Here is a 24,064-nt window from a genome sequence, read left to right as displayed (position 1 = left end):
TTTTTGCCCATCGCTACTTGCTTTCTCTGCTTGTATTCATTCTGGTTCTCCTTTTATTCCTACTTTTTTTTATGTTTCATTTTTTTTAACCTTGGAAACAATTACTTTTTTCCTCTTCATGGAAATTCACCTAGTCATTCTGCGAGGTATCACTTTAAAAGTCTCCTAAAACTTTATCCTGTACAGATTCTTTCTATCCCACTAAGTTTGGCTTTACTAATCTCTGAACTTCTGGTCAGGTTTTTTAAATTCCTCATTTCCTTTTTACATTGTTAATCTAAACTGCCTTTCTGATTTGCAGGTCCCAGTTGGCCATCTAATTCTCCAAAAGTGTATTTATATATGCCTTTTATTAGGCTGATCAGGTCTGAATTTTAGGAAAATTCCATTTCATTGCTTATTTAATATCATCCAAAGTAATCTATTGGGTTAGTTTCATTCTCTCAAAATTACTATTCCATTGCTGTAATTTTCTTCTCAACTTGCTCATTTGGCTCTCCTATTTGACCTACTATATATCCTGTACTTGCATCCTGAATGTTCAAGCATAGGATTGTTTAAAACCTTGCCAAATAAACTAACCTTCTGAAATCTACATTGAAGAACACTTGCTCAGTGTCGAAACAGTGTTGAAAGATCTTGAAATTGATGCATTAATTTATGCATTAATAAGCACATATTGTTTTAATTAAAAAAGCTTTGCCTGATAGATTTATCTTGAAATTTATCTTAATTTGCTAACAAAGTATCTTCTAAATAAATTAGAATGGCTTTCCTTGTCTGTAGTCCTATGATGAATTTAGAGCTTGGATCACAGGGCAGTTTTTGATGCAGATTATGTTTCAACCCCTACATCCATTCTGATAATTCTAACCCCTGTTAAAACATCCACCCGTTGATAGTTTTTACTCTGAGCTAGTCTGTTTCATCACCTCTGAAGTACTGTACTTCATGAAATGTTGATCTCACTTTTTAAAAACCTGAATATCCTCTGAATATGCTCTTAAAGTAAATTTTAAAAATAATTGCATTTAATTGTTCTATATCCTCAACTTCTAGTGCAGTTGAAAGGCACAGGTTTCTACAGTTTTTGTCTAAAAGCATGACCCTTTATTCCTGAAACCAGGCTAATGTTTTCCTTTTTGTATACTTTGTTGCCTCAGCAGTGGTTGTCATATTCAAAGTGTGACAACTAGAGACCTAATAGCTTAATATTCAAAATTGATGTTTCAGTATAATTTTTTTCTTTTCTAATTCCATATTACTTTTGACAAAATATGATAGAAATATGAAAATAATACTACTTCGTCTGCCAAAATTTAGAAATGTTGTTTTCTTTGTGTTTATAACAGATGCTTATGGGAAAATTCGAATTTGGGATACTGTCCAGAAGGAGCATATACTCAAATATGAATACCAACCCTTCGTGGGCTTAATCAAAGATATTTGTTGGTCTGCAGATAATCAAAAGATTGCAGTTGCTGGAGAAGGCAATGTGAAGTGAGTTTTCAATAGACATGCTGAATTCTTGTATTGAAGTAATTCCATTCTCTCTTCACAACTTTGTTGTTTTGTAAAGTACATACTAAGTGCTGGTGTTTTTAAAAACCATATTACCTCTTGAATCCAGGGAGAAGTTTGATTTATTTAGAAGTCCTCCATTCAAAATAAGAAATGTTAATTTCCAGGGGGAAAAAAAACATAATTGAACACAACTTAAAAGTATTCTTAAAAGTTTACTGATTTAAAAAATTTCCTTACCCTTTGTTCATTGATTCCAGGGATGTTGTCTGACCTGCAGAGTGTATATCCAGCATTTTGTTTGCATTTAGGCAGCAATCCTGGTACTTTGCCCACATTCCAGTTTATTTTGAGACCTCATCTCCTTTTATAGAAATTAAAATAAGGTTGCGGTCTATTATGAGTAAAACCACACTTAAAAAAAAAAATATATATATATATATGTATATTTTAAAAAATTCACTTAACAAATACTTGACATTTCTTAATAATCAAAATGTAGATAATCCCATGCTCATTCAATGAAATCCATGTTCACATGCTTTCAGGGGCTAACCCTTCAAAAAATATTTGTTTTGTAGCATGGAGAGTTCTGAAAATTTTAAGAACTGATTATTTAAAACTCGTAATTAATTGATTTTCCAAGAATCCTTTTTTCACTTTATTGAACAGTTATAACATGTAATAGTGTTTTGTTAGTGCAACAATAAATTAAACTTCCTTATGAATTGGGCAATTCATATAGGTTCCATATGGAATTGCATTCTGTATTGTATTTCCTCCGAAGTGCCAAAACTTTAATTGCCAGATTGTTGAATTGGAAATGGTTATTCTAATGTTTTACCACGTATAATTATAGGAAAATGTTACCCAAAGCACAACTTTATAGAGAGAACTGTATGAAGGTAGATTCCTGAGCTTCTAGTACAGTTTACCTAATCGATGATGTGTAAGAAATGGTGGTTCTTGAGTCAATCTACTGTCTGTCCAAACAAAGGGTTTCATTAAGTAGACTTGCTGTTGCAATGCAGAAAAACTATATAAATTCATAATTAAATTGATTAAATTAAAAAATAGGAAAACTTTTTCTTATGGGCACTTGCTCGTACCATTTGTTGCTTGCAGAAAGTAGTTTTGGCCTGAAAACATTCAATCCTAGAGTTATCCATCACAGAAATAGGTTTTTTTTTCAGCCCAACTCATCCATGCCAACCAAGGTACCTACTTGATCTGGTCCCATTTGGCTTATTCTTTCTTAACCAAATATCTGCCTTGTTTATTTGCATGAATTAATTGGTCCTATATCAATGAATGGGAGAGCTATTTCTATTCTAAAGTAGGAACTATGTCATTCTTGGTATTGAATTTCTTATTTCTGTTTGCTCCTTGTCGTTATGCATGATTATGGTGTCATTACAATATGAATAAAGTAGTAATACACGTGATATCCTTTTATGAAAGTTATCACTATTTCAGAGGTAGGAAATACTTGGACAGGTACATGGAGGAATAATGAAGATGGCAATTTTTGAAGTCACTTTTCTACTGGGACAGATGTAACTGTCAATGGAAAGATTTCAATGGCATGAGCCAGAGGCAGCTTGAGGTTATCTGAAAGGGGTAATTCAAGAATCAAAGCCAGAAGGTAGATGTCAAATTCTTGGTAAGAGAGACTGTGGAGCTGATTAGAGATTTAGGTAGATTTAATGATATTAAAGTCCGATCAGGAACCGGCATATAAATTCTATACTAGAATTTTAATGCACAAAAATTTGGTACATGATGGAAATTGCTAGCACAAATAAATGTTTTTGATTGCTAGTCTTGAATTGAGATGGACTACAGCCAAAGCTACAATTATATCAAGACTCTTTAACTTTTGGGAGGCAGGGGGAGAAATAAAATAATTTTCCCCTGATACATAAGGAACATCTTGTCTCTTTTTTCCCCCCCCCCCCCCCCAAATCAAGATTTCTAATCAGCTGGGTGGTGTGATGGCATAGGTGGGAAATGTGGGAAACACCTCTCTTGACAGAATTAATTAAAACTTGAATTTTAGAGACTTTTTAAAAAAAAAACTAAATGACTTTTTAAAATTTTTATAAACCTCTTTAACAATTGCTACAAAAAAATCTAAAAAGAAAACCACTATAAAAGAAGCAACTGTGATTGAAGAAACTGGGCCTACCTTAAGAGCTGAACCTTTGGTCTTGATTCCTCTCCAGCCTCAACTGGCATGACGTCCTCTAAGAATTTGGGCTATTCCAGCGCCACTTCCTCAGGGAGCTGAAGAAGATGGTGCTGGAGCACAGAAAAACTACTGAAACATTGCAGGAACAACTTTGCATGCATGAACCTCAGCGTATGTGCATAACGGAAGTGGCCTATACTGAGCCAGCTGGGCCCATGTCAGCTAGCATTGCTGGCCAGACAAGGGCCAGGCAAAAGGCCCGTAAACAAATTCAGCTAACAACAACATCGACAGAGGAAGAGATTAGGACAGAAGAAGCTTTATTTACCACAGTCACAAGGAGAGGAATTGGAAGATGGTGGAAGAGCAAGAAAAAATGGGAATGTATTATGTTACCCCAGAAACTTTAAACCCTCAAAATTTTAATAGATTTCAGAACAAATAAATTTAATGAGTGCGAAAATGGACCAAATGTTTGCTGAAGTGAGAACTGAATTTAGTACACAATTGGGAGGTATCAAGGAAGAAATGACTGAAATGAAAACTGATATGGCACAATGTACAAAAACTGTCGATAAAATTGAAGTGAAAGTTCAAAAATTTGAAGATTTCCAAGATTGTCATAGGGAAGTTGAACAATGTAAAGATACAGTTAATAAGATGGCAGATTCCTTTACAGCATGTGAGGTTCAGACAAAGGATTTATTGCAAAAAGTTGGCATGTTGGAAAATCAAAGTCGCAGAAATAACGTTAAGATTGTTGGACTTCCTGAAGATTTTGAGGGTACTAATTCAGTACAGTTTTTTTTTTTCAAAAATGGATACCTGAAATTTTGGGTTCTGTAAACTTTCCAAATGGATTGGAACTGGATAAACACATAGAGCCATTAGAAAGAAACCATGTCCAGGACATCTGGCACACTTCATCTTGATTAAATGTTTAGGTTACCAAGATAGAGAAATTATACTAAAATTGGTAGTTCAAAATGCCAGGAAACAACAAGGCCCATTAATGATTGGAAATGGTGTTCTTCTATGCAGATTTGAGTAATGCCATTGTTAAGGGAAGGAAAGAATTTAATCCAGCAAAATCTGTTTTAAGGAAGAAAGGGTATAAATTTGCCTTTCGACATCCTGCAGTTCTTAAAGTTTTCTATGGAGAATATCAACCACAACTTTTGCTAATGAATCTGAAACTTGCAAAATGGTAGAGTTATTCTTCCAGCAAATGAGGATGAGTCAAGATGGATCGAGAGAAGAATCTTCAATGGAGCATTGAAAATTGACTGAAATTGAAGTTGAAATTGACGACGATCAATTGAATAGAGATCTCTAAAAAGCTTACCATACTTAATGAACTGATTGACATTTATTTTTGATATTCTGTCCAGGAGAAGCAGACTTTTTATTTTCTGTCTTCTCCTTCTGAGGCTGCTTGCCATCTAGTGGCGAAGACTACTTCCCATAATAAGAGGGATTAGTGCTGATCTTATCAGTACTTTTTCCTGAGGGTTTTCTCTTTTCCTTGGGGTATTTCTTGCTTTTCTATATTTGGAGCTGTTTGTTTTAAGATTAGCTGTGGAGCTGAGATCTGCTGGAGCGGGATATGAAAATTGTAATCTTAAAATTATGGTGGTAAATAATTTGAATTGTGTAATATTTAATGTGGATGGGCTCAATAATACAATTAAGAGGAAGAAAATTTTAGCTTGTATTAAAAAGTTGAAAGTTTTGCAGGAGACTTAATTAACAGAAAAAACATCAAAAGTTGAAAAGGGAATGGGTTGGTCAAGCTGTAGCTTCATCTTTTAATTCTAAGGCGAGAGGAGTAGCTATTTTAATTAATAAAAATGTTGCCATTTAAATTGCAATCAGTGGTTACTGATCCTGTGAGAAGATTTGTTTTGGTGAATTGTCAAATTTATTCAGTTTTGGACTCATGAATATTTATAAACCTAATCTAAATGATAAGAAATTTATTCAAAACACTTTCCTTTATCTTGCAGAAACAAAAGAAAATGTAATAATTGGTGGGGATTTTAATTCTTGTTAAGATCCATTGTTGGATAAATCACAAAAGTCATTAAGACAAAAACTGCAAAAAAAATTTTGGCATTAATGGAAGATTTGAATTTAGATATTTGGAGAAAATAAAATCCAAGGGAAAGATTACTCATTTATTCATATTGATTTGATTCTTATTCTAGAATAGATTTTTTTAAAATTTCAGCTCATTTACAAGGACACGTTACATACACACAACAAACCTAGAATTTTATCAGATCATTCACCTTTATTGATGTTCAAGTTTTGATAAAATTGATTCAACGTAGATGGAGATTTAATTCTTTATTATAAAATGTGGATTTTTGTAATTTTATAAGGAACTAAATGCAAATATATTTAGATATAAATACTAATTTAGTTGATAATTTATTTTAGAGGATGCATTAAAACATTTAAAAATCCAAATAATAAGTTAATCAACTAAGATTAAGAAAGATTATCTTAAAGATGTAGATAAATTAGAGAAATAAATAAGAATTTTAGAGAAAATTTTACAAAAAGATACATCTGAGGGGAAAGGGATGGAATTAATAAATTAGAAAATAATTTGATACAAACGTACAGAACAGAGAAATTAACTGAGAGAACAAAACAGAAATATGAATTGGGAGGAAGAGCACACAAGGTTTTGGCCTGGCAATTGAACGGAGCAAACGACAAGAATTATTAATGCTGTTTTTTTTAAAAAAAAAAAAATCAAAAATTACTTATAAACCTCAGGATATGTATGATTCCTTTAAAGAATTTTATACTAATTTGTATACATCTCAATCAAATAATTATGAAGAAAAGATTCATAGTTTTTTTAATCTAAGCTTCAACTCCCGTCTTTAAATTGTCAAGCTCATAAAGCTTTTAATTATGGTGAAAGAAGTTATTATGGCTTTAAACACTACAAAATGGTAAATCTTCAGGTGAAGATGGTTTCACGTGAATTTTATTAATAAGTTTAAGGATTTGTTAATGCCTCCATTAATGGAAGTATTAAAACAAGCAACTCAAACCCATTCATTTCCAGAATCTTTTTTAAATGCTATTATAACAGTAATACCGAAGAAAGATTAAAAAAAATTATTAAAACCAGAATCTTATATCTTTAATGAATGTTAATTTTAAAATTGTAGCTAAAGGTTTGGCCAATAGACTGAATGAATTAATTCATTTAGATCAATCTGGATTTGTTTTTTTTTAAAAAGATAGTCAACTGATAATATTACTAAATTAACTGGTATAATTCATGCATCTCAGAAGAAGTTAGATTTAGCTTTAATTTTATCATTGGATGCTGAAAAAGCTTTTGATAGGTTGGAATGGAATTATTTATTTAAAGTTTTTAAAAAAAATCAGTTCAGACCAATATTTATTATTGGATTAAGACTTTAAACATTTTAGCCAAAGGATTTTTGTATAATGAACAAATTTATTCTACTTTTTAAAGGATGCCCTTTGTCTCCAGCATTATTTGTTTTGGCAATTGAGCCATTAGCACAATTAATAAGACAAGATCATATTAAAGGAATTAAAGTTAATAGTAAGGAATTTACGATCAGTATGTTTGCTGATGATGTTTTAATTTGTATAACAGATCCTGAAAATTCATTAAGTTACAAGATTGTGGAGAAAAATCTGGTTATAAAATCAATTTGGACAAATGTTAAATTATGCCATTAGTTGAGGTGGATTATGCTTTGTGTAAACAAATTGCTCAATTTAAATGGACACAAAATCCAATGAAGTACTTGGGAATTAAAATTGATGAAAATTTGGATAGTTTGTTTAAATTGAATTATTTACTATTACTTAATAGTAATAGTATTTAGATGATTTAAATAAGTGGAATGATTTACCTATAACTTTAATAGGTAGAGTAAATTGTATTAAAATATTTTTCCAAGGATTCAATCTTTAGGATCTTAATTTAATTAGGACATTTTTATGGAAAGGGAAAATGGCTAGAGTGTCTTTGGGAAAAATTAACTTGGAAATTTGAATTGGGTGGTTGACAATTTCCACATTTTCATAATTATAAAACTGCTCAATTGAAATTTATAAGTGGAATGTTTGACCTAAATAAGTCTTCAATGTGGGAAAATATAAAATTAGCTAAAAATGGTGAGAAATGTATGCAAAAAATATTTATAAATGCAATTCAAAATTGCTAGTTGGTAAAGATTTACTGATATTGAAATATTTAATGGATTTCTGGAATAAAATTGATTGAGATAGGTGGAAAAGGTATGATTTCACCTAAAATGTCTTTGTATCAGAATACATTTTTCCTTTTACTGTTAATCAGTTCTTAAAAAGGTGTAGGATTGTTTTGAGGCTGAGAAATTTATTTATTTTAATCGAATGAAGGAAATGTGTAAAATTTCTCATACTTTTTTGTTATTATCAAGTAAAACCTTTTTTAACTGAAAAGTTAGGTTGTAGTTTAAAATTACCTAGATAATCTACATTAGAATTATTACTAAAAGAGTTGTATATAAATTCATTTCAGAGATGTATAAATTATTACAAAGGAAAATACCTAAATTAAATATTCATAAATCAAGATTAAATGGGAAACTGATTTGAATAGAAAGATAGATGAAAATGATTGGAGGAATTTATGTAGAGATAATATGACTAAACTTGTTAATGCAAGATATAGATTAGTCCAATATAATTTTTTTACATCAATTATATTTAACCCTTTAAAGATTTGACATCCTCAGATTTATGTTTTAGATGTGGTAAAGGTTCTTCACTCGATTTGGTTATGCTCCAAATTTAAAACCTTTTGGTTACAATTTGATCCAATGTTGTTTTTATTAGGAGATATTAAAATGATTAGTTGAAAAATAAGATAAGCTATGTATCAAACTGAATTCTTATGATTAGCTTTAGCTGTATCTAAAAAATGTTTGGCTATCACTTGGAAATCGATTTGGTGCTGGGCATCCAAAGATGGCATACTGAAATGAAATCCTGTATCCCTCTTGAAAAGATAACATAATTTATGGGATAAATATCCATTTTTTTTTAAAGTATGGAACCCATATTTAAAAATTATTGGTGTGAAGATATGAGCTCTCGATCTGTTCTGGGGTGATGATTCTTGATTTTACAGCTGTAAAGTTGAATTGTGTATATAATTGATTATCTCCTTTCTTTTTTAGTTAGTGGTTAATTGTAGAGGGAGTAGATATATAATTCACATTCTTTATATGTACTTTATAATTGAATATAATTGTGGTTTTAAACTTTTAAAATGAAGTATTTAAAAAAAAAAAAAATAGTTTGTGCTGAAAGTAAGCAGGGATCCCTTGGTGGAAGAAATTGTAATTAGGAACAAAGAAGGCCTAAAAAGCATCAGGCAGAAAATGGACAGTGAGGCTTTGGTATGATTGAAGAGCTTAACATGGCTAATATCAGTAAGAGAAGTATTGAAAATAAAATTCTGAGCTTTGAGAGGTGGCTATGATGGTGATTATATTGATTTTTGATCTCCAATTGTCCTTGCATTATATAATGGCTCTTGTCCAAGCAGACCAGACCAAGCATGGGCAAATTGGTGAAAAGTGGATATAATGAGGGAAATTGTAGGTTGTCTACTTTAACGGAGGAGCACCTAATGTTGGTAATTAACATTTGGGAGTCTGTAGGTGCAACTGCTGAAAACGATTGGGAAGTTGGCTTGTCTTGTTGATTGATTAGAATGTTTGAGTAAGGAAGTTCTTTTTAAAATTTTACACAATTATGATAAAAGCAAACTCTAAGCACTATTTACAAGATAGAAATTACAAGAAGAGATGAATGTTTTTGGTTTACTTAAATAATGTGTGCCATGGAAGGATGAAGCAAAAGTTCCTCACCTGATTCTTTAAAGAAGAAACTAATGGCAGAGTGAGTTCTGATGGCAGTCTGATTGAAACATTTTTTTTTGAGAGTGCTTGACGTGATATTGAGAGCTGTATTCTCTTTCTGGAGTTTCTACAGATTAATGGCCTGGTTGGGTTGTTCAGTTAGGATTGAAATGAAAAATTCCTCGATCATGTTTGTGGGTTATAAGAGTTTTCTCTCCATGAAGGATGATCTCTAAGTACTTTCAAGACTAAAGTTAACTTTTAGTCCTAGAGATTACTGGAATGAAATTGAACAATCCCCATTCCAGTTTTATTTTTTAAGTGCTCTGCTAAAGGTAAAAATAACATTGAAACAATGAAGTCTCAAAACCTATTATTGATAATGGGAATGAGGGAAAACATAAAGATGAATTAACATCTTGAATGACAGTTCGAGAATAGGATACAAGGCTTGGTTGAGATCTTAAATTATGATGAGAATGTACCAGAGTTAATTGCTGGGCAAAAAATTTATTAGGGTTAGTGCAGTCTTTATTGTGAAAGCTAAATATTTTAGACACCACGCTAAGCAATCGAGAACTTGATATTCTAGCTCAAGGTCATAGTGCAAGAGAGTGACCTGGATGGGAATGACAGCAGCAAACCTCTGAAAACTGACTCTTGTGTGAATGATGTTGGCAAGGAGGAGTTTGTAGGTGATGAGGGACAGGTATGGGGTCCTGGAATTCTTCACCTTAAAATGTATGCTCACTTTGTTAGGATAGGTAGGAGTGCACATTTGGGCAGACTCCTAGAGATTGCCGCATATACATTATCTCTTTGTTATTTTGATTCAGAAGTTATTACTTTTAATGTTCAAATGTTTATCTTGTTTGAATCATTGCAGCCGTGCAGTTGTCATTCAGTGGGACACAGGAGTATCTGTTGGGGAAGTATTAGGCCATTACAAAGTGATAAACAGCATATCTCTCAAGCCAACTTGCCCATTCAGAGCTGTGACTGGTAGCGATGATTTTTCCTGTGTGTTCTTTGAAGCATTTCCTATTAAGTTCAAGTCAACAATTACTGTAAGTAAAATATTCAAAATGTCATGTTATAAAGTGTTTTGCCAACAAATAAGAGAAAATATTCAAAATGTCATGTTATGAAGTGTTTTTCCAACAAATATGAGAAAATATTTAAAATGTCATGTTATGAAGTGTTTTTGCCAACAAATAAGAATCCTAATTTGTGTAGCACTTTTGTTTGTCTGTGCGAGCAAGAGGTAGCCAGGTTAATTGCTGTTTGATTCTTAGTAACTAATAAAAAGGATAGCAACTCTAATTGAAGCCATATCACACAACTAAGTTCCAGCCCCTGCAACACCCTCAAATCTTTTTGAATTGAATTATGTATTGTCCAATGTCTCAAGATATTGTGAAAAGCTTTGTTTTGTGTGTTCTCCAGACAATCCAACCCATTCATTATTAAATAGAGCAGTTGTGCAATGATAAAACTAAGTGCAGGGTTTAGTTGTACAGTAATCAGTGCAGGGTGTGTTAGAATAAAGTACAGGTTACAGGGAAAAATACAGTTCATCTTTTCAAAATTCTAGCAGCAGGAAAGAAACTGTACTTGAATCTGAACAATGTTGGAGAAGGTGAAGCGAGTATAGCCTACGGTCCTTCAATATATTGGCTGCCTTCCTGAGCAGCAGGACATATTAATGAAGATGAGGTTGCTTTGCATGATGGCTTGAGCAACATTAACAACTCTGTGCAATTTTTTTTACATCTTTGATCAGAGGAGCAGTCCCTGTACCAGGTTACTTTAAAGCTATGGTCTATGGTTAAGTTTTTTTTGGCATTTTAGCTGATGTGATTCACTCTAAGCAATGCAGATGCATTTTGATAGAAGTGTTAATGATACCCTCTCTCCATTCTCCAAAGAAAACAATTCTTGTTTTATTTAAATAGGTATGGGAGTTTAAACTAGCCTGATTTGTAAACAGTGTTGAAGGATCTTCAGCACAAAACAGTGAGATGATTTCAATGTTACGTTTTAATTTACTTGGGTTTTTAGCTGCTTCATAAAATTTGTGATGGTTCATCAAATTTCTTCTATTTAAAATGCAATTTTTCTTAATCACAACTTGTTCAATTATGAAAATAGTTTACAGTGCATAAGTGCTGGTGGAGCTCAGTAGACCACGTGTTCTAAAGGAAAGTGGTACCTGCAAATTGTTTGGCAGCTTTAGTTTTGAATCAATCAAAACTCGAGAGGGAGAAAATCTGTTGCAAGACATGCAACAATCTGCAGTTTAAAAACAGTGGTTTAGGGTCAATGTGCAAGTTATTATCCCTCCTAAGAATATTTTGCTCCTTAATTACAGTTTAATCCCTTTTGTAAATAAAAATGATCAGGAGTTGATGCAGAATCTATGAGGGGAGAGGGGATAGGTGTAAGGGGATTTTAATCGAGCTTGTGCAAATAAAAATATAGTGGTAGCATATTGGGAAAGACAGTAGCCAGAAGTAACTTGTGTTGGCAGTACTGATGGCCAGAATAAATGCACAATATTCCTTCCATCATCACTAATTGTAAAGACTCAGGAGATTTGAAGTGTATTTATTATAATGGATTTTTGTAATTTTAAATGTAGATACTTGCATTTCTTCTGTTTCTATCTATAATTCCAACATGTTGATAATAGAGACTAAAGTAGAAATGGATTTTAATATTTTTGTATCCCATTTTGTCTTGTAGAAACTGGTGTATCTCTTTAAATCAGAAGTTTTTGTTTTTTAACACAAAGTTTCAAATTTAGCCAAAAGTGTAAATGTTCCTCTAAATACTGATGAGAAAGAATGACATCCTTATCGTATAATGTGCCAACATCATTAATTAGCAAGTTGACCAGTTGTACATTTGATAAAACTGCAGACTTGAGTAAAGATCTTGTCTGCATGTATAATAAATGGTTTCTGCATTGTGAGAGAAATTTAGGCACGATTGCCATAGCTCTTCAGCTAATAGTAGATTTCACCAGTCAGGAATGTATGTAGACAATCCTGCCAAAGCAATCCCATCAACATTGCCTCAGGAGGAGCCAAAGAGGATACCTAGATTTTTTTTTAAATTTAAGAATCTGCTGAGTTATGGGCACTTAGCCCCTTATGGTAGTCAAAGAACATAATTACAATGGCAGCAGCTACGAACAAGATAAGTGCCTTCATCACCCTTTCTACTTTGGTCACTATTTTCAAAGAACTATATACTTGTTCCCCTTCGTGTTCTACAACACTCCCTTTGGCCTTGCTCTGGTTTAACTTGCCAAAATCCCAAACCTAGCACTTATCGGAGTTGAATTGCATCTTTTTTTTCTTGACCCATTTCCCTACTGATTTTTGATCCTGTAGTATTCTTTAATAATCTTCATTGTCCACCTCTCTATCTTGTTGTGTCTGTCATCATTCACGGGTGTTGAGTTTTCAGGTACCTCTGTGATTTGCTCCCCTTGCTGCTCTTTCCAATCTGGTGTTTAATATGGAAGAGCAATGATTTATCAGATAACAAGAGGGATCTATTTAACAAGAAGTTTTGCTCAGTGCATTTTGGGTGCAAGTTAATGATGTGAAGCTAAACGGTGTAATTCTGAAGACTCCAGTCACTGTACCACTAGCTTATCCTAGTCTAACCTACCTGTCAGATGAGACTCAAGATCAAGATGGACGAGCCTGAAGCATTGGCTGAAAAATGTGACGGTCAAGCTGTTGATTAACTACTCTGAGGAAAACCTTTCAAGTTTGGGGCAATTCTTCATGTTTGAGAGGATAAGAGTTCAGAGTCTTATCTTGATCTGATGTCTAGATCCAAGATTCCAGTGTCAGTTTTTCAATTGAAAAGACTCAGAGGTCTTTTGCCTCTGAGTCTGAAGTTGCACACAGGAACTTCAGATTAGCAATACCACCCTCAAAGGAAGAACATGATGCACTAAATGCTTATTTCTTTATCTTAAAATTAGCTAGAAAATAAATGTATGTGCTCATTTTTGGATTCCTCTGATTTTTATCTTAGAACCACTCAGCATTTGTTAACTGCGTGAGGTACTCTCCTAAAGGGAACATGTTTGCGACAGCCGGTTCAGATGGGAAGGTAAGGGCAGACTTCAATTATTTGTGGAACATTCGATTTCTGAGTTTGCTTGTGACTTGCTATCTCGCTATCACTTCAGACTGAAATTTCAGTTTGTGCTCTTACATGACCTGACTGCATGTTGAGACAATTTGAACTTTAATGAAAATGCACTTGTCAGAGTTGAGTTTTTTTAGCCCACTTTCCCTGTTGATCGAGATCTTGTTCAAACTATAAACACTTTTTTAATTGTCAACTGTACCACAAATTTTGATGTCACCTGCAAACTTACTAATCATGCCATCGACATTTTCATCCATATCGCTAAGATGTAATATTACAGCACAGGCCCTTTAGCCCATGATGTAGTGCCAACCTATGTAAACCTACTCCACAATAATCTAACTTTTCCTGACCTTGCACTCTTTTTCTTGCATCCCTGTCTATCCAAGTCTTTGAATGTCCCTTTTGTACCAGCCTCTACCACCACCAAAAGTACCAAAAAAAAATTGAGTGTGACATCTCTCCAAAATTTTTATCCACTAAAACAGATGTCTTCTGGTATTATTGTCGCATCTGGAAATATGTGTTGGCTGTTGACCAAATCTAATCTTTTTGTCATCCTATATACCTCTTAAGTCGCTACTTGACCTTCATCACTCCAAAGAGATAAGCCTGTCAATCTTGCTTGATATGTTCTCCAATCCAGACAAAATCCTGGTAAATCTCCTTGGTGCTATTGCTAAAGCATTTATATCCTTCCTGTAATGAGGTGACCACACAATACTTTGTGTGGTCTAATCATACTTTTATAATAAGAGCTGCAACATAATCTTGAAACTCTTGAACTGAAATCCCTAATAAAGAAGGCCAATGCACCATATTCCTCCTTAGCCACTCTGTCAATGTGTGCCAACTTTGAGGGATCTATGGACCTAGACCCCAAGATCTCTCCATACTGTTAAGAAATCTGCCCTTAAACACTTGCTCCACCTTCGTTTTGCTTTCCAAAGTGAATTCTCATGATTCCAAGTTGATCTCCATCTGCCACATCCTGTCTATATCCTGTTGTGGCCTGTAATAATCTTCTACACTATCCAAAATGCATCCAACCTTTGTAACATCTGTAAACTTACTGACCCACCCCTCCAATTCTTCATCTAATTCATTTATAAAAATCACAGAAGGGGATCCTGATCGTATATCCCTGTGGAACCCCACTTGTCACTGACCTCTAGATAGAATGCGTTACATCTGCTATTACCCTCTGCTTTCTGCAGGTAAGCCAATTCTAAATCTAAGCAGCCAAGGTTCCATGGATTCCATGCCTTGTGACTTTCTGTATAATTCTACCATGAGGGTCCTTGTCAAACACCTTTCAAAATTCCATTTTCACCACATTCACCACTTTCATCAATTTCTTTTGTCACCTGAAAGGTCAATTAGGCTCATGAGACACAACCTGCCCCTCACAAAGCCACTCTGACTACCCTTGAGAAGACTATGCTTGTGAATCCTCTCCAATACTTTGTCCAACATTGATGAAGACTCGCTGGACTCTAGTTTCCAGAATTATCCTTACCTTAGTTATATAAGGGGACTACTTTTGTGATTCTCCAATCTTCAGCACTTCCTCTTTCTTAATCTTGACGTGCTCCAGGATATTAGCATGTATTAATTCTTTTATTCACCAAGGTTCCTCTCCATAGTGAAGGCTGGGGCATAGTATTCATTTAGGACCTCACCTGCCTCCTCTCCCTCCAGGTTCATGCTCCCTCCTTTAACCTTAATTTATTCCTACGCCCCCCCCCCCCACTCTAGTCATCTTTCTGTTTTTTTTAGTTTTATTTTTCACACCATAAACCACATTAACCATGATACACACTTTTTCCTTTTCAAACATGTACAGTGCCATTTTCTCCCCCCCTCCTCCCATCCCACCCTCCCTACCTGCCCCCCCCCCATCCATTCAAAGTACAAAATCTAAGATATATCAAACCAGTCAAACAATGTTGTCATTCAATAAAAATAAACAAGAAATTCCACTGAGTCAATTCTTATCATTTCCTTCTCCTTTCGTTGATTTAGGTAGTGCATGTCCCCGGTAGGTTTTTGCTATTATGTTTCATGTAAGGCTCCCATATTTGTTCAAATATTTCAATATTATTTCTTAAACTATATGTTATTTTTTCTAATGGAATACATTTATTCATTTCTATATACCATTGTTGTATTTTCAAATTATCTTCCAATTTCCAGGTTGACATAATACATTTTTTTGCTATGGCAAGAGCTATCTTAACAAATCTTTTTTGAGCATCCTCCAAATCAATTCCAAATTCTTTGTTTTTTATGTTACTTAGGAGGAAGATCTCTGGATTCTTTGGTATATTGTTTTCTGTAATTTTATTTAATATCTGATTTAGATCTTCCCAAAATTTTTCTACTTTCTCACATGTCCAGATAGCATGAATTGTTGTTCCCCTTTCTTTTTTACATCGAAAACATCTATCAGATATTGTCGGGTCCCATTTATTTAACTTTTGAGGTGTAATGTATAGCCTGTGTATCCAGTTATATTGTATCATACGTAACCTCGTATTTATTGTATTTCTCATCGTTCCAGAACATAACTTCTCCCATGTTTCCTTTTTTATCTTTATATTTAAATTTTGTTCCCATTTTTGTTTAGTTTTACCATTTGTTTCCTCATTCTCCTTTTCTTGCAGTTTAATATACATATTTGTTATAAATCTTTTGATTATCATTGTATCTGTAATCACATATTCAAAGTTACTTCCCTCTGGCAAACTCAGACTGCTTCCTAATTTGTCCTTCAAGTAGGATCTCAATTGGTGATATGCCAGCGCTGTATCTTGAGTTATATTGTATTTATCTTTCATTTGTTCAAAGGATAATAATCTATTTCCTGAAAAACAATTTTCTATTCTTTTAATCCCTTTTTTCTCCCATTCTCTAAAGGAAAGGTTATCTATTGTAAAAGGGAGTAACTTGTTTTGCGTCAATATTAGTTTTGGTAATTGATCATTTGTTTTATTTCTTTCTACATGAATCTTCTTTCAAATATTGAGTAGATGATGTAATACTAGAGAACTTCTATGTTGTACCAATTTTTCATCCCATTTATATAATATGTGTTCAGGTATCTTTTCCCCTATTTTATCTAATTCTAATCTGGTCCAATCTGGCTTTTCCCTTGTTTGATAAAAATCTGATAGGTATCTTAATTGTGCGGCTCTATAATAATTTTTAAAGTTTGGCAGTTTTAAGCCTCCTTGTTTATACCATTCTGTTAATTTATCTAGTGCTATCCTTGGTTTCCCCCCTTTCCATAAAAATTTCCTTATTATTTTCTTTAACTCCTTGAAGAATTTCTCTGTCGGTTGTATTGGTAGTGCCTGAAATAAGTATAATATCCTTGGAAAAATGTTCATTTTAATACAATTTATCCTTCCTATTAGTGTTAGTGGTAAATCTTTCCAATGCTCTAAATCGTCCTGTAATTTTTTTCATTAGTGGATAATAATTGAGTTTATATAGTTGGCTGAGATTTTTATTTATTTGTACACCTAGGTATCTTATTGCTTGCATTTGAAATCTAAATGGTGATTCCTTCTTAAATTTTGAGAAATCCGCATTATTCATAGGCATTGCTTCACTTTTATTTACGTTGATCTTGTAACCCGACACTTCTCCATATTCCTTCAATTTCTTATATAATTCTTTTATTGATAGTTCTGGTTCTGTTAAGTATACTATAACATCATCCGCAAATAAACTGATTTTATATTCCTTGTCTTTTATTTTTATCCCTTTTATATTATTTTCTGTTCTTATCAATTCTGCTAGTGGTTCTATAGCTAACGCGAACAATAAAGGTGATAGTGGGCATCCCTGGCGTGTTGACCTGCTTAAGTTAAATTGCTTTGATACATATCCATTTACTGTCACTTTTGCCAATGGTCCCTTATATAATGCTTTAATCCAATTAATATACTTCTCCGGTAAACTGAATTTTTGCAATACTTTGAACAAATAATTCTATTCTACTCTGTCAAAGGCCTTCTCTGCGTCTAAAGCAACTGCTACTGTTGGCGCTTTATTCCCTTCTACTGCATGAATTAAGTTAATAAATTTATAAATATTGTCTGTTGTGCGTCTTTTTTTGATAAATCCAGTTTGGTCTAGATTTACCATTTTCGGTACATACTCTGCTAATCTGTTTGCTAATAGTTTAGCTATTATCTTATAATCTGTGTTAAGTAAAGATATTGGTCTATATGACGCTGGTGTGAGTGGATCTTTCCCTTGCTTTAGTATTACTGTAATTATTGCTGATTTACATGAATCTGGTAAGCTTTGTGTTTCATCAATCTGATTGATTACTTCCAGGAGTGGCGGAATTAATAAATCTTTAAATGTTTTGTAGAATTCTATTGGAAATCCATCCTCTCCTGGTGTCTTATTATTTGGTAATTTTTTAATTATCTCTTGTATTTCTACTATTCCAAATGGCTCTGTTAATTTATTTTGTTCCTCTATTTGTAGTTTTGGTAGCTCAATTTTAGTTAGAAATTCATCTATTTTCCCTTCTTTCCCTTCGTTTTCCGTTCGGTATAATTGTTCATAGAATTCTCTAAAGTTTTCCTTTATCTCTTTTGGATTATATGTAATTTGTTTGTCTTTTTTCCTTGATGCCAATACCATTTTCTTAGCTTGTTCTGTCTTAAGCTGCCATGCTAGAATTTTGTGTGTTTTTTCACCTAGTTCATAATATTTCTGTTTTGTCTTCATTATATTGTTCTCCACCTTATATGTTTGTAGTGTTTCATATTTTATTTTTTTATCTGCCAATTCTCTTCTTTTAGTTGTATTTTCCTTAATTGCTAATTCTTTTTCTATTTTTACTATTTCCCTTTCCAACTGCTCTGTTTCCTGATTATAGTCCTTTTTCATCTTGGTTACATAACTTATTATTTGCCCTCTAATGAATGCTTTCATTGCATCCCATAGTATAAACTTATCTTTCACTGATTTCGTATTTATTTCAAAATACATTTTAATTTGTCTTTCAATAAATTCTCTAAAATCCTGTCTTTTAAGTAACATGGGGTTTAATCTCCATCTATACATTTTTGGAGGGATGTCCTCTAACTTTACTGTCAATATTAAGGGTGAATGGTCCGATAGTATTCTAGCTTTATATTCTGTTTTCCTTACTCTATCTTGCATACAAGCTGATAACAAAAATGGGTCTATTCTTGAGTATGTTTTATGTCTAGCCGAGTAATATGAATATTCCTTTTCCTTTGGGTGTTGTTTCCTCCATATATCCAAAAGTTGCATTTCTTCCATCGATTTAATTATAAATTTGGTTACTTTGTTCTTTCTGTTAATTTTTATCCCAGTTTTGTCCATATTTGAATCCAAATTCAGGTTGAAATCCCCTCCTATTAATATGTTCCCTTGCGTATCTGCTATCTTCAAAAAAATATCTTGCATAAACCTTTGATCTTCTTCGTTAGGTGAATATATATTGAGTAGATTCCAGTACTCCGAATATATCTGACATTTTACCATTACATATCTCCCTGCTGGATCTATTATTTCCTCTTCTATTTTAAATGGCACATTTTTACTAATTAATATAGCTACTCCTCTTGCTTTTGAATTATACGATGCTGCTGTTACGTGTCCTACCCAATCTCTCTTTAATTTCTTGTGCTCCAATTCAGCTAAATGTGTTTCTTGCACAAATGCTATATCAATTTTTTCTTTTTTCAGTAAATTTAGCAGTTTCTTCGGTTATGTATTCCGTTAATATTTAAAGTCATATAGTTCAGCGTAGCCATTTTATGCTTTGTTTATCTTGCCTTTCCGTTTCTCCATCATTACCTTTCCTTCTTATCCATTTCTGCTTTCTTGTTTTGAACACTTTAAGACAACATTTCTAAAACATCAAACATTTTCCTTATTATCCTATTTAAAACTTCTTTAGCCCCAATCTCCCCTTCCCCTCCTGAGTTGTCCTTTATCCCTTGTTGGACAACCACATCTCCCCTCTCCATTTGGATTTGCGAATTCACTCGCAAACGTCAGCTGATTTTGCAGTGACCGTAACTCCTCCCCGCCCCCCAGAAAAGATTTCAATTTTCATATGTAACAAAGGTCACTCTTTTAATTCCCTCCTTATTCCCTCCATTCCATTTCCTTCCCTTATTAATTCTTGTCTATACTCTATATATTTTCCTCTAAATACGGATAAATTCATATATATTTTCCTCTAAATACGGATAAATTCATGTTTGCACACTATATATTTATACACACATATACCTTTTTACCCACATACATATAGATCGTGGTCATTTTTACTCTTATTACATGTCTTCATCTCTCTGCTTGTTTTGTAGTTGTTCTGCAAATTTCCTTGCTTCCTCTGGATCCCAGAATAGTCTTTTTCCATAAGATCGCTTTCGCTGTATTGAACTCCTTCTTCTTCTTCAGGAGTTCAAAACTTGTGTCTTTTTAGTTCGCGGTCTTTCGTACACTCGTTACACGTCTTCATCTCTCAGTCTATTTTGTAATTGTTCTGCAAATTTTCGTGCTTCCTCTGGATCCGAGAATAGTCTGTTTTGCTGTCCTGGAATAAATATTATCAATACCGCTGGATGCTTTAGTATAAATTTATACCCTTTCTTCCATAAAATCACCTTTGCTGTATTGAACTCCTTTCTCTTCTTCAGGAGTTCAAAACTTATATCTGGATAAATGAAGATTTTTCGCCCTTTGTACTCCAGTGGCTTGTTGTCCTCTCTTACTTTCTCTATTGTTTTCTCCAGTACCTTTTCTCTTGTAGTATATCTTAGGAATTTTACTAAAATAGATCTTGGCTTTTGTTGTGGTTGTGGTTTGAAGGCCAATGCTCTATGTGCCCTTTCTATTTCCATTTCTTGCTGTAGTTCTGGACATCCTAAGATCCTGGGGATCCAATCTTTTATAAACTCTTTCATATTCTTGCCTTCTTCATCTTCCTTGATGCCCACTATCTTTGTTGTTTCTTCTGTTATAGTTTTCCATTATATCTATTTTCTGAGCTAACAGCTCTTGTGTCTCTTTAACTTTTTTATTAGATTCCTCTAATTTCTTTTTTAAGTCCTCTACCTCCATTTCTACTGCTGCTTCTCGTTCTTCCACCTTGTCCATTCTTTTTCCCATTTCTGATAAGGTCATATCTATTTTATTCACTTTCTCTTCTGTACTGTTTATTCTTCTTAAATCACTAAATTCTTGTGCTTGCCATTCTTTAAATGACTCCATGTATTCTTTAATAAGGGAAAGTATATCCCTTGTCTTGCCTTTCCCTTCTTCCATTTCACTGTACTCTTCCTCTTCTTCTGGGTTGGCCATCTGCTGTTTCTTTGTTGTCCTCTTCTTTCTTGTTTTCGTTGTCTTCTATGTTCTCCTCTTGCTGTAGGTGTTCTGCAGCTGTCATTGCCGGCTGTGGAGATCGATTTCCCCAGCTGGTCACCCCTCCCGTCGGTGTGTTTTTTTGCATGCGCGGTTGCGCACTTTTACTCGGCTCAGCGAGCCATTTTTGTAGTCCATTATTTACCGACCTGAGGGAGCGGGTTTCTCTCTCCACCGCGGGCCTCTTCGAACAGGTAAGGCCTTCTCCTTCTTCCTCCGTTGTCTTCTCTTCCTCTCTTCTTACCGTTGGTTTCGATTTTTCTTTTTTCGTCGCCATCTTCTTTCCACCTTTATACTCAGTTTTCTTTAATTTTTATTTTTGTGCCTTTGTGTTTTCCTTTATTTTTTCCGACTTTTCTGGAGAGGGCTGGAGTTCACCGTCCGGCCACTACTCAATCACGTGACTCCTCTCATCTTTCTGTTCTTCATGTTTGTGTAGGATGCCTTAAGATTTTCTTCAAACCAACTTGCCACAGTCTTTTCATGCTCCCTTCCAGCTCTCATAAATTTAATTTTAAATAAATCCTGGAAAAAGTGGTAGTGCATGAAGTTGCAGCCGCTCCTTCAGCTTCATATAATGGTGAAATTCCCTGATAACATGTATTGTCTATGATCGGTAAACACTAGAGAAAATAAGATATAACCTGGTCTTCAAGCTGGAGGATCAAACTGATAAGTTATTGAGTGGTTTTAACTTGAAGTGAGAGAGCCTGCAATAAAATGCGGAGCAGATCGATTAAGACATGTGAGAGGCCATTGGAAGCGCTGTGCAAGAAGACAGAAGCATGGCAAGTGGACTGGCATTGGGGTTAGACTCAGTTAACCCATTCAGATCTGCGCTTCAAACAATCATAGTTGCAAATGTAAGATCACTAGAGAAAAAAATGGATTACCTGACACTTCATCTGAACCAGAAAGAACAGTAGGGCTGCTATTCTCTGGTGATTACAGAAACGTGGCCACAGGACTCCGTTCCAGATTCAGCAATCCAGCTAGATGGCCTTGCCTCTTTCAGGACAGAAAGATACTGCTGCTTCTGGCAAGACTCGAGGAGAGGATCTGTGCATTTGAATCACTGAGAACAGTTGCATAAATGTCTCTGATGTAAATGCCTCCTGTTCAGCAAAGATAGAGTGTCCAATAATGAAATGCAGACCGACCTACAGTCCAGGGAATTCATGACCATGCTCATTGAAAATTGTATTTAGAAACAGTTACAAGATTAAATTAATAAATAATGTCAGAGGTTATTAATTGTATTAAGCATCTCTTTACAAAGCATCTCAAAACCAGTTCTACAGCTGCACCTAACTAAACCCTGCTTCTACCACTATTTCTTGGTATTGAAGAAGTTCTTTGTCTGCCTCCACAGCCTTTTCCACCATGGAATTCTCCACAAAATCCACATCCAGGAAGAAATTTTGAAGAAATCCCTTTCGGCAAATGAGGGTGAATCAATGAAGAAGCTTCATGGCGCCGTCCCTGAAGAGGCTTCATGGCGCCGTCCCTGAAGAGGCTTCATGGCGCCGTCCCTGAAGAGGCTTCATGGCGCCGTCCCTGAAGAGGCTTCATGGCGCCGTCCCTGAAGAGGCTTCATGGCGCCGTCCCTGAAGAGGCTTCATGGCGCCGTCCCTGAAGAGGCTTCATGGCGCCGTCCCTGAAGAGGCTTCATGGCGCCGTCCCTGAAGAGGCTTCATGGCGCCGTCCCTGAAGAGGCTTCATGGCGCCGTCCCTGAAGAGGCTTCATGGCGCCGTCCCTGAAGAGGCTTCATGGCGCCGTCCCTGAAGAGGCTTCATGGCGCCGTCCCTGAAGAGGCTTCATGGCGCCGTCCCTGAAGAGGCTTCATGGCGCCGTCCCTGAAGAGGCTTCATGGCGCCGTCCCTGAAGAGGCTTCATGGCGCCGTCCCTGAAGAGGCTTCATGGCGCCGTCCCTGAAGAGGCTTCATGGCGCCGTCCCTGAAGAGGCTTCATGGCGCCGTCCCTGAAGAGGCTTCATGGCGCCGTCCCTGAAGAGGCTTCATGGCGCCGTCCCTGAAGAGGCTTCATGGCGCCGTCCCTGAAGAGGCTTCATGGCGCCGTCCCTGAAGAGGCTTCATGGCGCCGTCCCTGAAGAGGCTTCATGGCGCCGTCCCTGAAGAGGCTTCATGGCGCCGTCCCTGAAGAGGCTTCATGGCGCCGTCCCTGAAGAGGCTTCATGGCGCCGTCCCTGAAGAGGCTTCATGGCGCCGTCCCTGAAGAGGCTTCATGGCGCCGTCCCTGAAGAGGCTTCATGGCGCCGTCCCTGAAGAGGCTTCATGGCGCCGTCCCTGAAGAGGCTTCATGGCGCCGTCCCTGAAGAGGCTTCATGGCGCCGTCCCTGAAGAGGCTTCATGGCGCCGTCCCTGAAGAGGCTTCATGGCGCCGTCCCTGAAGAGGCTTCATGGCGCCGTCCCTGAAGAGGCTTCATGGCGCCGTCCCTGAAGAGGCTTCATGGCGCCGTCCCTGAAGAGGCTTCATGGCGCCGTCCCTGAAGAGGCTTCATGGCGCCGTCCCTGAAGAGGCTTCATGGCGCCGTCCCTGAAGAGGCTTCATGGCGCCGTCCCTGAAGAGGCTTCATGGCGCCGTCCCTGAAGAGGCTTCATGGCGCCGTCCCTGAAGAGGCTTCATGGCGCCGTCCCTGAAGAGGCTTCATGGCGCCGTCCCTGAAGAGGCTTCATGGCGCCGTCCCTGAAGAGGCTTCATGGCGCCGTCCCTGAAGAGGCTTCATGGCGCCGTCCCTGAAGAGGCTTCATGGCGCCGTCCCTGAAGAGGCTTCATGGCGCCGTCCCTGAAGAGGCTTCATGGCGCCGTCCC

At 35.7% G+C, this 24,064-nt stretch overlaps 1 protein-coding gene across 1 annotated transcript in view; it reads left to right on the top strand.

Moving 5' to 3' along the window:
- wdr1 (WD repeat domain 1) overlaps positions 1–24,064 on the top strand; it is a 77,904-nt gene that overhangs the window by 3,937 nt on the left and 49,903 nt on the right. The window contains exons 4-6 of the mRNA XM_069925990.1: positions 1,353–1,500; positions 10,514–10,694; positions 13,684–13,761. Coding sequence (XP_069782091.1) covers positions 1,353–1,500; positions 10,514–10,694; positions 13,684–13,761 — 407 coding nt within the window. The remainder of the gene's footprint in view (positions 1–1,352; positions 1,501–10,513; positions 10,695–13,683; positions 13,762–24,064) is intronic.

This window comes from Narcine bancroftii, chromosome 3, assembly GCF_036971445.1.
Source record: "Narcine bancroftii isolate sNarBan1 chromosome 3, sNarBan1.hap1, whole genome shotgun sequence".
NCBI classification, from domain to species: domain Eukaryota; kingdom Metazoa; phylum Chordata; class Chondrichthyes; order Torpediniformes; family Narcinidae; genus Narcine; species Narcine bancroftii.
This window is presented reverse-complemented; position numbering and strand designations above follow the sequence as displayed.